Here is a 16,076-nt window from a genome sequence, read left to right as displayed (position 1 = left end):
CATAACGGCATAGCCACTATATCATCAAAATGCCCTTGTTGTTAGTGTGGCTGAAGATGGTGTAGGAAGGCAAGACTTCGTGCATAAGGTGAATTTAAGATGCCTCAATGCAAGTAAACCAAACAGGACTGACCAGCAAGCCAAAACACAGTAGTTTAGTGCACAACATCCCAGCATCCAGCCTTTCCTTCGCCTGTCAACATACATACAGCAGCATTAATGAGAAACCAGTAGACGACATCTTCATAATGTAGCCATACCATAACCCCAGTTTAATTGAATTAAAAGGCTTTTAAGATATGGTATTCTAGACTTCCCAGAGGGGGACTAAAATTAGGCTCTTTTGTGTTCGGACTGCTCTGGGGGGCCAGACAGTTCAATTTAGTCACAGCTTCCATTTAATAATACCTTTCTCCCACCACTGTCTCTCAACCATATTGCTTCTTTTTGAAGGTTAAACATTGCCTATCAGTTAGAAAACATTCCCACAGATTACATGCCAAGCTTTGGCATTAAGGGATGAGTATTTTGCCCACAAACCAAACATCCTTCCCCATAATCTGTTGTAATACGAAATGTTTTAAAGAAGGATTAGATTGATAATATGTCACTGAGGAAGACGTAGAGTGTTCTATTTCACAATTATCTCCCCCTGTTCACATTGAATTGCTCCCTCCTACCATCTCAAGCAAAGAGAGCTAATTCGTTTTAATCTCTCCCCATAAGAAGCCCCAATTTTCATTGAGGTCAAACTTTGGCTCGTGCAGCAAGAATCAAACCATCCCATTTATTAATTCTCACCAGAACCTCATTTCTATTTTTAGTATTTTTCGACTAGAGAAATGGATTACCGACTTGTTCCAAGTGGAGTTCCTTTGTCTGTATGACAGACTGCAGTGACCTCCCCCTATCTCCTCCACACTCTGAGAGCAGTGAGATGCCACCATAGATTTAGAGATATCAGCTCTAACGTCAGTTTCTACCTTGTTTAAAAAAAAATGTATCTAGAAGCCAACATGGGGCCCGGGATCTCACCTGGGGGGTCAGGCCCAATCTCTTCTCATCTCTCTGCCTGCTCTGGGTCCATCTACACCCTTCAACCCCCACTCTCTGACTGACCTCCTCCCTACAGCACAGCCCCCACTCTGAGCCGCTACGTTATTCTAGGCTACTGTGGCCGGCGTCCCGCTAATAAAATATGACAGCCCAGATATAATATCAATACTTTCTCCATGATTAGGAATAAAGAACTCCTGTTCTTTGCCAAGTGCTAACCACATTAGAGGGGCTGTCTGATTGCGTAGCTTCACATGTGAGAGAAGCGCCAAACGCAGCGTTATATTCTCATCAGGTCTTAATGGGGAGCAGACAGGTGACGGCGCTGGAACGACACACTCATTACTGGACACGCACACCGGACGGACCCACCCAGCGTTTTTAGTTTTGAACATACCTCTGGTGTCTGACCAGTTTGAATAGCCCCCTATGACATTGACAGTCTCTCATAAATACCCTAATTGATAGCATTATTATCATGTTGAGGTTATTTGTTTGCCTTCTCACATTAGTGGGGATGAATGGGTGTTATTCATAAGGTATTAGCTACGTCCTCTTCAACATCCTCACAGCTTGATCTTTATTTTCCTGGATGAAGGTATAACGTGGGATCCACTGCTAGTTGAATGTGTTTAAGCGTTTTGGTTGGGTGCGTTCGTTTTTAAGTGTGGCGGTAATCGTGTTATGAAGATTAGATGGGAGATGGTTAATGCTTTGTGATGCACCCAGAAGAAACTCTCCAAGAGGATAATCAGGTAAAGATCCTGAATAGAGTAATACTGTATTTTGGACATCACTGCATCAGACATGGGGACCAGTTCACGTGTTATTTGTGTTGACATTCGCCATATTCCAACCGAGTATTGCTCTAGAAACATTAGAATGATTTTCAGGTTCAAATTGTACCATAATATTGTTTTGGATTTTCTGTGTTTGGAAAAACAAATAATCACACAACAAATAATGAATTTGATATACAGTGAATTCAGAAAGTATTCAGACCCCTTGACTTTTTCCACATTTTGTTACGTTACAGCCTTACTCTAAAATGTATCGAATAGCTTTTTTTCTCATCAATCTACACACAATACCCCATAATAACAAAGCAAAAACAAGTTTTTAGAAAAATGTGCAAATGTATTACATTTTTTAAACTGACATATCACATTTACATAAGTATTCAGACCCTTTACTCTGTACTTTGTTGAAGCACGTTTGGAAGTGATTACAGCCTCGAGTCTTCTTGGGTATGACGCTACAAGATTGTCACATCTGTATTTGGGGAGTTTCTCCCATTTTTCTCTGCAGATCCTCTCAAGCTCTGTCAGGTTGGATGGGGAGCGTTGCTGCACAGCTATTTTTAGGTCTCTCCAGAGATGTTCGATTGGGTTCAAGTCCTGGCTCTGGCTGAGCCACTCAAGGACATTCAGAGACTTGTCCCGAAGCCACTTCTACATTGTCTTGGCTGTGCGCATAGGGTCGTTGTCCTGTTGGAAGGTGAACTTTCGCTACAATCTGTCGTTCTGAGCGCTCTGGAGCAGGTTTTCATTAAGGATCTCTCTGTATATTGCTCTGTTCATCTTTCCCTTAATCCTGACTAGTCTCCTAGTTCCTGCCGCTGAAAAGCATCCCCACAGCATGATGCTGCCACAACTATGCTTCACCGTAGAGATGGTGCAAGGTTTCCTCCAGACATGACGCTTGCGATTCAGGCCAAAGAGTTCAATCTTGGTTTCATCAGACCAATCTTGTTTCTCATGGTCTGATTGTCCTTTAAGTGCCTTTTGGCAAACTCCAAGTGGGCTGTTATGTGCCTTTTACTGAGGAGTGGCCTCCGTCTGGCCACTCTACCATGAAGGCCTGATTGGTAGAGATGGATGTCCTTCTGGAAGTTTCTCCCATCTCAATAGAGGAACTCTGGAGCTCTTTCAGAGTGACCATCGGGTTCTGGGTCACCTCCCTGGCCAAGGCCCTTCTCACCCGATTGCAAAGTTTGCCAGCTCTAGGAAGAGTCTTGGGGGTTCCAAATATCTTCCATTTAAGAAAGATGGAGGCCACTGTGTTCCAAATCATGTCCAATCAATTTACCACAGGTGGACTCCAATCAAGTTGTAGAAACATCTCAAGGATGATCAATCGAAACCGGATGCACCTGAGTTCAATTTCGAGACTCGTAGCAAAGGGTTTGAATAGTTATGTAAATAAGGTATTTCTGTTTTTATTTGTAATAAATGAGCCACATTTTCTAAAAACCTGTTTTCGCTTTGTCATTATGAGGTATTGTGTGGAGATAAATGTGGGGGAAAAAATAATTTTATTAATTTTAGAATAAGGCTGTAAAATAACAAAATGTGGATCTGAATACTTCCGAATGCATTGTATACTGTATACTGTTCATTCTCCTTGTATTGTTCCCAACTCACACCACAGATCCTTGCAGAGAGTAGCCTCGTCTAGAGAACTACAGCACAGTACTGTATGTATCTGACTGACAGCCTCTATTCTAGAGCACTACAGCACTGTACCGTATGTACCTGACTGACAGCCTCTACTCTAGAGCACTACAGCACTGTACCGTATGTACCTGACTGACAGCCTCTACTCTAGAGCACTACAGCACTGTACCGTATGTACCTGACTGACAGCCTCTACTCTAGAAAACTACAGTACTGTATGTATCTGACTGACAGCCTCTACTCCAGAGAACTACAGAACTGTACTGTATGTACCTGACTGACTGAGCCTCTAGTCTAGTGAACTACAGAACTGAACGGTATGTACTGGACTGACTGAGCCTCTAGTCTATTGAACTACAGAACTGAACTGTATGTACCTGACTGACAGCCTCTACTCTAGAGAACTACAGAACTGAACTGTATGTACCGGACTGACAGCCTCTAGTCTAGTGAACTACAGAACTGAACTGTATGTACCTGACTGACAGCCTCTACTCTAGAGAACTACAGAACTGAACTGTATGTACCGGATTGACAGCCTCTAGTCTGGTGAACTACAGAACTGAACTGTATGTACCTGACTGACAGCCTCTACTCTAGAGAACTACAGAACTGAACTGTATGTACCGGACTGACAGCCTCTAGTCTAGTGAACTACAGAACTGAACTGTATGTACCGGACTGACAGCCTCTACTCTAGAGAACTACAGAACTGAACTGTATGTACCTGACTGACAGCCTCTACTCTAGAGAACTACAGAACTGAACTGTATGTATCTGACTGACAGCCTCTACTCTAGAGAACTACAGAACTGAACTGTATGTACCTGACTGACTGAGCCTCTAGTCTAGTGAACTACAGAACTGAACTGTATGTACCTGACTGACTGAACCTCTAGTCTATTGAACTACAGAACTGAACTGTATGTACCTGACTGACTGAGCCTTTTGTCTAGTGAACTACAGAACTGAACTGTATGTACCTGACTGACTGAGCCTCTAGTCTAGTGAACTACAGAACTTAACTGTATGTACCTGACTGACAGCCTCTAGTCTAGTGAACTACAGAATTGAACTGTATGTATCTGACTGACAGCCTCTACTCTAGAGAACTACAGAACTGAACTGTATGTACCTGACTGACTGAGCCTCTAGTCTAGTGAACTACAGAACTGAACGGTATGTACTGGACTGACAGCCTCTACTCTAGTGAACTACAGAACTGAACTGTATGTACCGGACTGACAGCCTCTAGTCTAGTGAACTACAGAACTGAACTGTATGTACCTGACTGACAGCCTCTACTCTAGAGAACTACAGAACTGAACTGTATGTACCGGACTGACAGCCTCTACTCTAGAGAACTACAGAACTGAACTGTATGTACCTGACTGACTGAGCCTCTAGTCTATTGAACTACAGAACTGAACTGTATGTACCTGACTGACAGCCTCTACTCTAGAGAACTACAGAACTGAACTGTATGTACCTGACTGACAGCCTCTACTCTAGAGAACTACAGTACTGAACTGTATGTACCTGACTGACAGCCTCTACTCTAGAGAACTACAGTACTGAACTGTATGTACCTGACTGACAGCCTCTACTCTAGAGAACTACAGTACTGAACTGTATGTACCTGACTGACTGAACTCTGCCTCCTGCTGAGATGTGTTCAGCCCAACTGTAATGGGGCCAAGTCTGGATATTGAATCCATTTACAGCAGAATTGCCCAAAACAGATAGATGATCATTAAATGGTCCTCTTTCTCTTTTTATTTTGTATTTGTATCTCTTTTTCTATTTAGTGCCATGGCTCCTCTGTCCATACACATTGCAGTTATCAATATTTTAATCTTTTTTCCTCAGGCGTTTTCTCAAGAAATCAATGCTTCCCCTCTGTGCAGTGTGACATCTTATCAAAAGAAAAGTCTTCTTTTATAAAGTGTTATTTCTCTCAGCGTTGACTCCGTATATATTTAAGGTTTCTTCCCTCTATCGCTAGTAGTCACTCAGCGGGATGAAAGCAATCTCAACTCCACAACCTGTGTTGTGACACGGCCTGATTAATATCCTGTGTTGTTCCTCAAGCTTTTTAAGTCAAATAATAGTTTCTTCGAGATTTGCTGGAGTCAAAATAGCTTTATTTTATTTATTTTCTCAAGCATTAGTTTAATTACAAATATATATATACAGTATTACTGTACTTGAAGTGAAAACCAAACACTCAAAGCTGCCTGTTTTGGAGTTTTTGACACTAGGCACAGGTACAGTAACTCCCAAAATAAAGAAAACACTTGAGTAAATTAGGGATAAGTATATTGAAAGCAGGTGCTTACACACAGGTGTAGTTCCTGAGTTAAAGATATGCTCTGGTACTTTGGCGAATAGTAAGTATTTTTGAAACCTCCCATTTTGGCCTGGATGTGTCAATGTGTAGTTCATACATTAATACTATATGAGCAGAATAACTGTATGACCTCCATTAGCCACAAAATCCCTGGATTGAAAGCGACTGTTTTCTGGAAGCTGTGCAGCGCCATTTTACCTACATTTACCCCCAGACACCTGGGCCAGACACCTGGGCCAGACACCTGGGCCAGACACCTGGGCCAGACACCTGGGCCAGACACCTGGGCCAGACACCTGGGCCAGACACCTGGGCCAGACACCTGGGCCAGACACCTGGGCCAGACAGGTAGCAATTCGAGTTTCAGCTAATGAGCTTCAGCGCTACGTCATTTAAGTGACAGCTAGCAAGACACACACACAGCAGAGCCAGAGAGAGAACAATGATGTGGTGCACATATCTACAATTTCCAGGGACCACTTTTGTCTCGTGGGCGCTACATTCAGAACTACTGGGCTAAAAAGTGTACAAAAATACCGGAGAACATCTTTAATTAATGAATCAACACCCATCATGCTTAGGGTCATGTATAAAAATGCCCAGTTGCCCAGTTGAAAGAGGGGTCTCGAAGGAGCACAGGGCGTTTAAAGGGTGTGTGTGTGTGTGTGTGTGTGATGGAATTGTTAGTGGAGGAATGCTGTTCTGGCTCGTGATGGCCCAACGCCCTATTATGACACTATGTTGGTGTTTCCTTGATCTGTGATGATATATGATATATGATAATTCACACCTTCATTCTTCATACCTACAGTAGCAGTCCTCAGAGCACCTAGGCCTCTAGTACAGGGATATTCAACCAGGGGTCCGTTAACCTCTAGTGCAGGGGGTCTGCGGAAAAATATTATCGTGTATATAAAGTGCATTCGGAAAGTATTCAGACCCATGGACTTTTTACACATTTTGTTATGTTACAGCCTTATACTAAAATGGATTAAAAAAAACATTTTTCCCTCATCATTCTACACACAATACCCCACAATGGCAAAGCAAAAACAGTAAAAAAAAACCACAACATTTTAGCAAAACAGAAATACCTTATTTACATACAAAATTCAGACCCTTTGCTATGAGACTCGAAATTGAGCTCAGGTGCATCCCGAGAACCTTCCAGAAGGACAACCATCTCTGCAGCTCTCTACCAATCAGGTCTTTATGGTAGAGTGGCCAGACAGAAGCCACTTCTCAGTAAAAGGCACATGACAGCCCGCTTGGAGTTTGCAACAAAAAGAGACTAAAGGACTCAGAGAAACAAGATTCTCTGGTCTGACGAAACCAAAACTTTCTGGCCTGAATGTCAAGCGTTATGTCTGGAGGAAACCTTGCACAATCCCTATGGTGAAGCATGGTGGTGGCAGCATCATGCTGTAGGGATGTTTTTCAGAGGGAGGGACTAGGAGACTAATCAGGATCGAGGAAAAAGTACAGAGAGATCTGACAACCTGCTCCAGAGTGCTCAGACTGTGGTTGAAGGTTCATCTTCCAACAGGACAATGACCCTAAGCATACAGCCAAGACAATGCAGGAGTGGCTTCGGGTCAAGTCTCTGAATGTCCTCGAGTGGCCCAGCCAGAGCCTGGACTTGAATTCGATCGAAAATCTCCTGAGACCTGAAGATAGCTGTGCAGCGATGCTCCCCATCTAACATGACAGAGCTTGAGAGGATCTGTAGAGAAGAATGGGGTAAATTCCCCAAATACAGATGTGCCAAGCTCTTGTAGAGTCATGCCCAAGAAGACTTGAGGCTGTAATCACTGCCAAAGTTGCTTCAACAAAGTACAGAGTAAAGGGTCTGAATACTTACAGTACCAGTCAAAAGTTTTTTTCTTTATTTTTTAAATATTTTCTCGATTGTAGAATAATAGTGAAGACATCAAACTATTAAATAACAGATATGGAATAATGTAGTAACCAAAAAAGTGTTAAACAAATTAAAATATATTTTATATTTGAGATTTTTCAAAGTAGCCACCCTTTGCCTTGATGACAGATTTGCACATTTTCTTAACCAGCTTCACGAGGTAGTCACCTGGAATGCATTTCAATTAACAGGTGCGCTTGGTTCAAAGTTAATTTGTGGAATTTCTTTCCTTCTTAATGAGTTTGAGCCAATCAGTTGTGTTGTCACAAGGAAGGGGTGATATACAGAAGATATCCCTATTTGGTAAAAGACCAAGTATGTATTATGCCAAGAACAGCTCAAATAAGCAAAGAGAAACAACAGTCCATCATTAATTTAAGACATGAAGGTCAATGAATCCAGAACATTTCAAGAACTTTGCAAAAACAGAAGAAAAAAATGAACAAAAATCGCTAAAACCATCATGTGTTTTGATGAAACTGGCTCTCATGAGGACCACACAGGAAAGGAAGACCCAGAGTTACCAGGGGATAAGTTCATTAGTAGAGTTACCAGCCTCAGAAATTGTAGCCAAAATAAATGCATCACAGAGTTCAAGTAACAGACACATCTCATCATCAACTGTTCAGAGGAGACTGCGTGAATCAGGCGTGAATCAGGTCTTCATGGCCAAATTGCTGCAAATAAACCACTACTAAAGAACACCAATAAAAATAAGAGACTTGCTTGGTCCAAGAAACACAAGCAATGGTCCTTTGTCTGATGAGTCCAAATTTGATATTTTTGGTTCCAACCGCCGTGTCTTTGTGAGACGCAAAGTAGGTGAACGGATGATCTCTGCATGTGTAGTTCCCACCGTGAAGCATGGAGGAGGAGGTATGATGTTGTGGGGGTGCTTTAGTGGTGACAATTCAAGGCACACTTAACAAGAATGGCTACCACAACATTCTGCAGCAATACGCCATCCCATCTGGTTTGCGCTTAGTTGGACTATCATTGGTTTTTCAACAGGACACTGATCCAACAGACCTCCAGGCTGTGTAAGGGCTATTTGACCAAGAAGGAGAGTGATGGAGTGCTGCATCAGATGACCTGGCCTCCATAATCACCCGACCTCAACCCAATTGTTTGGGGTTTTAGGCTGGGTTTCTGTACACCACTTTTTTGACATCAGCTGATGTAAGAAGGGCTTTACAAATACATTTGATTGATACATTTGATTGAATTGAGATGGTTTGGGATGAATTGGAACACAGAGTGAAGGTAAAGCAGCCAACAAGTGCTCAGCATATGTGGGAACTCCTTCAAGTCAGCATTCCTCATGAAGCTTGTTGAGAGAATGCCAAGAGTGTGCAAAGCTGTCATCAAGGCAAAGGGGTGGCTACTTTGAATCATCTCAAATATAAAATCTATTTTGATTTTGTTTAACACTTTTTTGGTTACTACATAATTCTATTTGTTATTTCATAGTTTTGATGTCTTCACTATTATTCTACAATGCATAAAATAGTAAAATAAAGCAAAACACTTGAATGAGTAGGTATGTCCAAACCTTTGACTGGTACTGTATGAAAATGTGATATTTAATTCTACAAAAAAAATGTAATAACCTGATTTTGCTTTGTCGTTATGGGATATTTTGTGTTGATTGATGAGATTTTTTATCATTATTTTGATTCATTTTGAATAAGGCTGTAACTTAACAACAGCATGTGGAAAAAGTCAAGGGGTCTGAATATTTTCCAAATGCACTGTATTTAAAAAAGAAGTGGTAGAAAAGAAGAAAATATCTTCTAACGATGTCAACTTTATTTCTCAACTCCTAATATTGAGCAATTTACACTCATTCGAGCCAATTACACTCACTGGAGTATCTGACATAGTCTTTGAAAAAGCACCAGTGAGTACCCATCGCGGCAAGTGCCGCTGGCTGCTGGTAAGCTTTCGTGACTTGGACATAAGGTTTTTGCCAATGTAACAAGTGTTGAATTTCATGTAATATAATTACGCAAAATCAGAATAGTTCCCATGTCTGATATTAGTGTAATTATTTGTTGTTGTTGTGAGTGCCCCTTGTAAATGGTGCTCACGTCTTCTCCTTCTCGATTGTCCCTCATAAACATCCCATACACCCCCTTACCTCTTCCCTTTCTACTGTATCCCTGTGGAAGTGGTAGGCTACTGTAAAATTGTCCCTTGAAAATCATTACCATTATCAATACGTTAAAACACTTCTCAATGAGTTTATATGGCCATTGACAGTGTATTATATTGGTCTCCCACCATTCTGTTGTGATGTATATGCACATCAGTCATCTAGCTACTGTACTTTTCTCTGTACATGTCGTCATTGGGCTGGCATGGCTATTCATGTCCCCTTTCGTTTTTCATTTGAACTTTGCAGAGAGGTACAAGGGCGGCACAGCATTTGTTTCTGGAAGTTTTTCCTGTCATCATCTGAGAGGAAAAGATCAAGACCAAACCCTGACCCTTCGGTCATCTCCACCGGTCACACCAACACATGGTTAACCTTTGTTAAACCAGCTCAACAGCTGTATTAGTCGACATATCGTTTGGAGATGCAGTACCTTTCTAGCTAATAGTTCGCTATGTTAGCGCTTATACTTACTATACCCCAGTATAATGTGGGGAGGGCAAAATAATGAAACACCATCTACCGAGTTCATTTTAAAATGCTGACTACTTCGCATTGCCCTTATCATTCACCTGATGACAAGACGAGGACAAATGTTTTGGGCTGACGCATGATCGGGGTCCCTGGGTCGCCGGTTTGCTTGGGGTCCCTGGGAAAGAAAAGGTTGAAGACCCCTGCCGTAGTAGTCAGTGTCTTTCTAAAGGAGCCCAGACCAGGTGAAAGTTAGACCCAGATCAGTAGTAGTGTTATGACAGCGTTATGCCCAGGGGGCATCTACTCTGGATGTGTGTGTGTGTGTGTGTGTGTGTGTGTGTGTGTGTGTGTGTGTGTGTGTGTGTGTGTGTGTGTGTGTGTGTGTGTGTGTGTGTGTGTGTGTGTGTGTGTGTGTGTGCGTGCGTGCGTGCGTGCGTGCGTGCGTGCGTGCGTGCGTGCGTGCGTGCGTGCAGTGCTCAGTCTCTACCTTGAAGTGCTGCAGCTGGGTGGAGGCCTGCAGGTCCTGCTCTGCTTCCTGCCTCAGACAGGAGTTGAAGATGAACAGCTCTGTGTCTCTCAGCCACACCTTCAGATCCTTGATCCTGCTCTCCAGCCGGCCCAGCAGGCTGCTGGTATGAGGGGACAGGGCAGAGCGAGGGTCCTGGGATGGGCTGGTGCTCCCCACAGACTCCCCCAGGATCTTCTGAGGAGGCCAAGAGGAGAGGAAGAAGGAGAGTTAAAGACTGTGACAGTATGTACAATCATTTCAGAGCGGTACAGAGTACTGTTGTATCAATATACTGACAGCAGGTGGGAAATATACTGCAACATTATTGTGATCTGATAGCCCTCTCCGTTTGACACTTCTTTCCCTCCTGGCAATGCGACATTCTAGCAAAAAGCTCATGAAGTTGTCTATTTCAATAAGCAAATAAATGTGCAGATGTTGTTACTATCAACAAGTCTCAAACAGTGCTGATCATACCACGATTATTGCTACGTTCTAAAGATGAAGGCGGCTAATTCCGGACGTATTTTCAGTACAGCCGTATATTCCGTGTTGCCTCTCAGAGAATCACACAGAAAGGAGTAGATAACAATCAGAAGCACAAATACCCTCCAACGATTTCCCAAATAGGACTCTGCTGAGCAATTTCCCCCTCCTTCTATAACAGAGTAAACAGCACCACGCTGTGTATAGCCCCAGCCTGACAGACACTGGCTGTGACCAAAATAGCACCCTATACCCTACATAGCGCACTACCTTTGACCAGTGCCCTGGTCATAAGTAGGGCACTATGAAGGGTATAGGGTGCCATTTGGGACCCGGCCACCGACATGTGAGTGAGCCCCCACCTGCCTGAGAAACGAGAGCCACGCTATAGCCACTTTTGGAGCCAGAGTGTTTGAGTCTCACACACACACACACACACACACACACACACACACACACACACACACACACACACACACACACACACACACACACACACACACACACACACACACACACACACACACACACACACACACACACACACACACACACACACACACAGGGGTTGAACTCTGTATGCAGAGGAGCCCAATTGTAGAGTGGCAAAACACTCCATTATCCAATTAATACACACACTGGTTGGTTTAATTGGCAGTCCTTTGTGTTGGTGCTGTGTGCTGGTGGATGTTTTGCAAGCTGTAATGGAAACAGATGTGATTATGAGTGAGTGAGTCAGCAATGAAGTGGCCATTTTGGGGCTAGATCGCTGGCTGGCTGCACCCATTAAACACTGTGTGTGTTGATCCTCCATTACAGCTCTTTCTTTATTAGCCTCCACACCTGTGTGGCTGTCAGAGAACGTGTTAACGGCCGACCAGAGTCTATGACTAGACGAGTTTGACTTGCATGTTTTAGAGTCACTGTGAGAAACCAATGATCACTTAATACTACAGTGGTGTGATGTGAAATGATGGAGTAGGAAGTGAAACATAGGAGAGGACACCAAGCTTTAAGATATTGTCAGTGAGGTGATATGAGTCACACATATCCCTAAACAATTCCACTGATTGGCATTTTAAATATTGATTCCAATAGCGTTCGGCTTTGATTATCTGTACCTCACAACTCCATAAGTGTCCTTTGGGCTTACTGAAGTGGCTGCCTCCCAGCAAAGAACGTCGTATTTGTTCCCTCCCTGACATTCTCTCTCTCTCATACTGTTTCATTTTCTCTTCCCTCTCCTCTCCTCGTTTGAATATCGATAATTTGAAAGCACCCAATGAACTCCAGATATAGCCATTGTTTTTGCCCTGCGATGAACAGAGCTCTGCAGAGAGAGAGAGGTGAATCCAAACGCCCTTGGAGGGTCAGGGATACAAAAAAAGGAATTTATTGCCACTTTATTTTGTTCTGGAACAGTTTGCAATCATAAATTCTTCATAAGCAGAATACTTCAGAGAATGGTCTGTCTTCATAAATATATACGACAGAGGACATCAATTTCATTTAATTCACAATTTGTGTCAGCACAGCAGATGCCAATGCCTGACTTGATAGGGTTGTTTAATATGCAATTGAGACGGCGTAATGTGCAGTGCAGGGAGCAGAAATTCGCAGATTAAACTCCCCGCACCACTGCCATTTCATTCTAGCGGCTCTCTGCCCGATGCCACTCACCACAGACCAAAGAAATATTCCTTCGCTAAACAGAACTTTGTTTATGCATGAGCATCCTGTTCAAAACGTCACACATTTATTTGGGATCTCAGTAGAACTTTAATCAGCGCTGATTGCTGTGGTGGAAGAGAAAACGTGTTTCGTTTTGTTGTTTAATTTCCAAACGGCATCTCTTTAGCTTGGGAAAGGAATACATATGTTTATCTAGCTGAAACCAAGCCACTCACACACACACACACACACACACACACACACACACACACACACACACACACACACACACACACACACACACACACACACACACACACACACACACACACACACACACACACACACACACACACACACACACACACACACACACACACACACACACACACACACAGAGTCATTTCTTCTATGCGACAGTGCGCATTGTTTTACGTCTATGTATTCATGTGTTATAGCGAAAATATGTCTTGGAACTCACACATGACAGAAATGACAGCAGGAACATGTTTGAGTTGTCGGCATCTTGTTATTCTACGTTGTTGGATCTGTGCATGCCTGCGTCCTAATGGTACCTTGTTTCCCATGAAGTCCATAGTCCCTATGGGCCCCTGGTCAAAAGTAATGCCCTACATAGGGAATAGGGTGCCGTTTGGGATGCAGCCCATGTGGATATGAGAGGGTGGATATGAGCAGAAGCTGCTTGGGGTACTACTGGGACAGGGAGACGTCCTGGTAATTGAGAGACCAGCAATTATATTTCTCATGTTCAGAGATTAGATGAACAGTGATTAACCTAAAATTAGCCTCTAAGAGCAATGCACAGTTGAACCCCAGTCGGTCCGATAAGGATCAACAAGCCAGCCATACCGTACCATTAACAGGATCATCAAGACTAGAGCAGGCAGGCGTCTCCGATCCGATACCATCTCCTGCTTCCCTGGCTGATATCCAAGATGGAGATATCGCTGAGCTGCCCCCCTCTAAGCAGGGTGGTGGGGGTGGATGGTGGGGGGTAGACAAGGCAGGGTACCTAGCTACTGTACTGTATTTGGTGTAGTGTTCATGTGTTGCATAGATAAGAGGGTTTGGGGGTGGAAGAAGGAGCCCCAGGCCTGTTCATCATTTCAGAGGCGTAGCAGCAAGGCTTTATCCTGATTCACTCACTTCAATTGAGCTGCTAGCCAGCTCCATCTCCACAGGGTTCCCTGCTAACCGAGAGAGGGCCAGCATCCAAAATGGCACCCTATTCCCGATATAGTGCACTATTTTTGACCAGAACCCTGCACTATATAGGAAATAGTGTGCCATTTGAGACACAGACAGACTCTCAGGTGGGATATTGACCCGCATTAGTGCACTGGAGTCTGAACGGGACTGACTGGGGGACAGGCAGGGTGGGGGCCTGGGGCAGGTTCCTTTTGCTTTTACCTAAAAACAGCAGAACAACTGTTTTATTTATGCAGATAACAATGAGCTCCCAACAAGGTTATATCATCATTTTGACCCATTCTGTCTCTTTTTCTGGATCCGGAGTATTAACAGTACAGAAGGTGGAGTAGTGTTACGGTGTGTGTGTGTGTGTGTTCACCTGCAGCTGGTCCCACTTCTGTGTCATGGCATTGACTCGCTCGTCGAAGTCCGGGGGGAGCTGTGCTCCGCTCCTCCGCAGGCTCTCGGCCCAGCCCAGGAGGTGTGTCTTCTTAGGGTGCCACATACTCATCTCTACACTGTTCCCCTGGGGACAGACACATGAGAGAGAGAACCGGGTGAGACATTGAGGGACACTGTCTGCACACTACAGGACGTACTGTGGAGGAGAGATACACAGCACTGACTACATGCATGTCATCTAGTGCACTGCGGAGCATAGAGACACACACACAGAGACGTGGGTGAGAGTACATTTTAACCGGCCTAATTTCCACCATTCATACAGAAACCGGTACCTGCGAAAAGCTAGTTAATTGCAGGGAAAGATGTCCGTTGTGAAAAGGCTATTTACTATTTGAGACACAATTGGCACACATTGGAGTACATAGTGTATTGTAGAGTTGCTCACAATCCCCAGCACTGACTATGTCATTCATTAAACTGGTGAGCACAGCAGTGCAGCCCCCTGCTGCACACAAAGGCAAACAGACATTTCAAATAAAAAAGCTCTGATATTTTGTGCCATAAACTGAGTGTCTCTCTGTCTCTCTCTCTCTCTCTCGGTCTGTGTTTATTTCTCCACCAACAAGGAATCTTACACAGAGAAGGAAATCAGAGAAATTGTTTCAACAGCATTACAACTGCACGAAACTCATATTTAGTGTAAATAAACTATAATATTCTAAGATGGAATATGTTTTTGGAACTGACATTTTCATTTAAATGTCTGAAGAAAAGCTTACTGTAACAGTAGGAAATTGACACTCTTCAATCTCACATATTTTTGGTTAATTTCTCTCTTTCCCCTCCCGTTTCATTTTCTGCATCAATAGCTACTTGATTCTAGTTTTTGGTTGTCATTTATCATTACAGCCCAGCCACATTTAAATATTTAAATGTACTCCTGTTTTTTCATTTTTTTAAACTGTCGTCAGTCCAGAAACCATTTTTCATTGTCGCTTTTTTTCCCCTTCTTGATGGAGATGGTATCACACTTCCTCTGAAGCCATTCATCCCTTTCAGATTTTTAATAGCGCCGCATGTAAAAGTAAACGTGTTACCATCTAACTATCAGGAAATGATCCAATTTATTTGTTGACAGCAAATATTGATTTTCCGAGTCTTCTTTTGTTTAGAAATGGCACATCACTGATGGAAAGTCAAAACATTACAGGAGAATAAAGTAGATAAGTGATTAAAATGCACGAGATCCAGAACTTTGAGATTAATGCTGAGAAGGATCTTTGATCAAATACACTGAACGCACTGGTGAGTTGTAGCCTCCAGTCTCTGTCTGAGCCAGAATAGCCAATGATCTGCATACCTTCACTTTGTGAAATAGCTCTGGT

General features: G+C 43.2%; 1 protein-coding gene across 4 annotated transcripts in view; it reads right to left on the bottom strand.

Moving 5' to 3' along the window:
• LOC124001251 (A-kinase anchor protein 6-like) overlaps nucleotides 1-16,076 on the bottom strand; it is a 193,060-nt gene that overhangs the window by 32,821 nt on the left and 144,163 nt on the right. For all 4 annotated transcript variants that reach the window (XM_046307903.1, XM_046307900.1, XM_046307901.1 and 1 more), the window contains exons 10-11: nucleotides 14,666-14,812; nucleotides 10,897-11,112 (exon numbers count right to left, since the gene is read on the bottom strand). In XM_046307903.1, coding sequence (XP_046163859.1) covers nucleotides 10,897-11,112; nucleotides 14,666-14,812 — 363 coding nt within the window. The remainder of the gene's footprint in view (nucleotides 1-10,896; nucleotides 11,113-14,665; nucleotides 14,813-16,076) is intronic.

This window comes from Oncorhynchus gorbuscha, linkage group LG17, assembly GCF_021184085.1.
Source record: "Oncorhynchus gorbuscha isolate QuinsamMale2020 ecotype Even-year linkage group LG17, OgorEven_v1.0, whole genome shotgun sequence".
In the NCBI taxonomy this organism is placed as follows: domain Eukaryota; kingdom Metazoa; phylum Chordata; class Actinopteri; order Salmoniformes; family Salmonidae; genus Oncorhynchus; species Oncorhynchus gorbuscha.
This window is presented reverse-complemented; position numbering and strand designations above follow the sequence as displayed.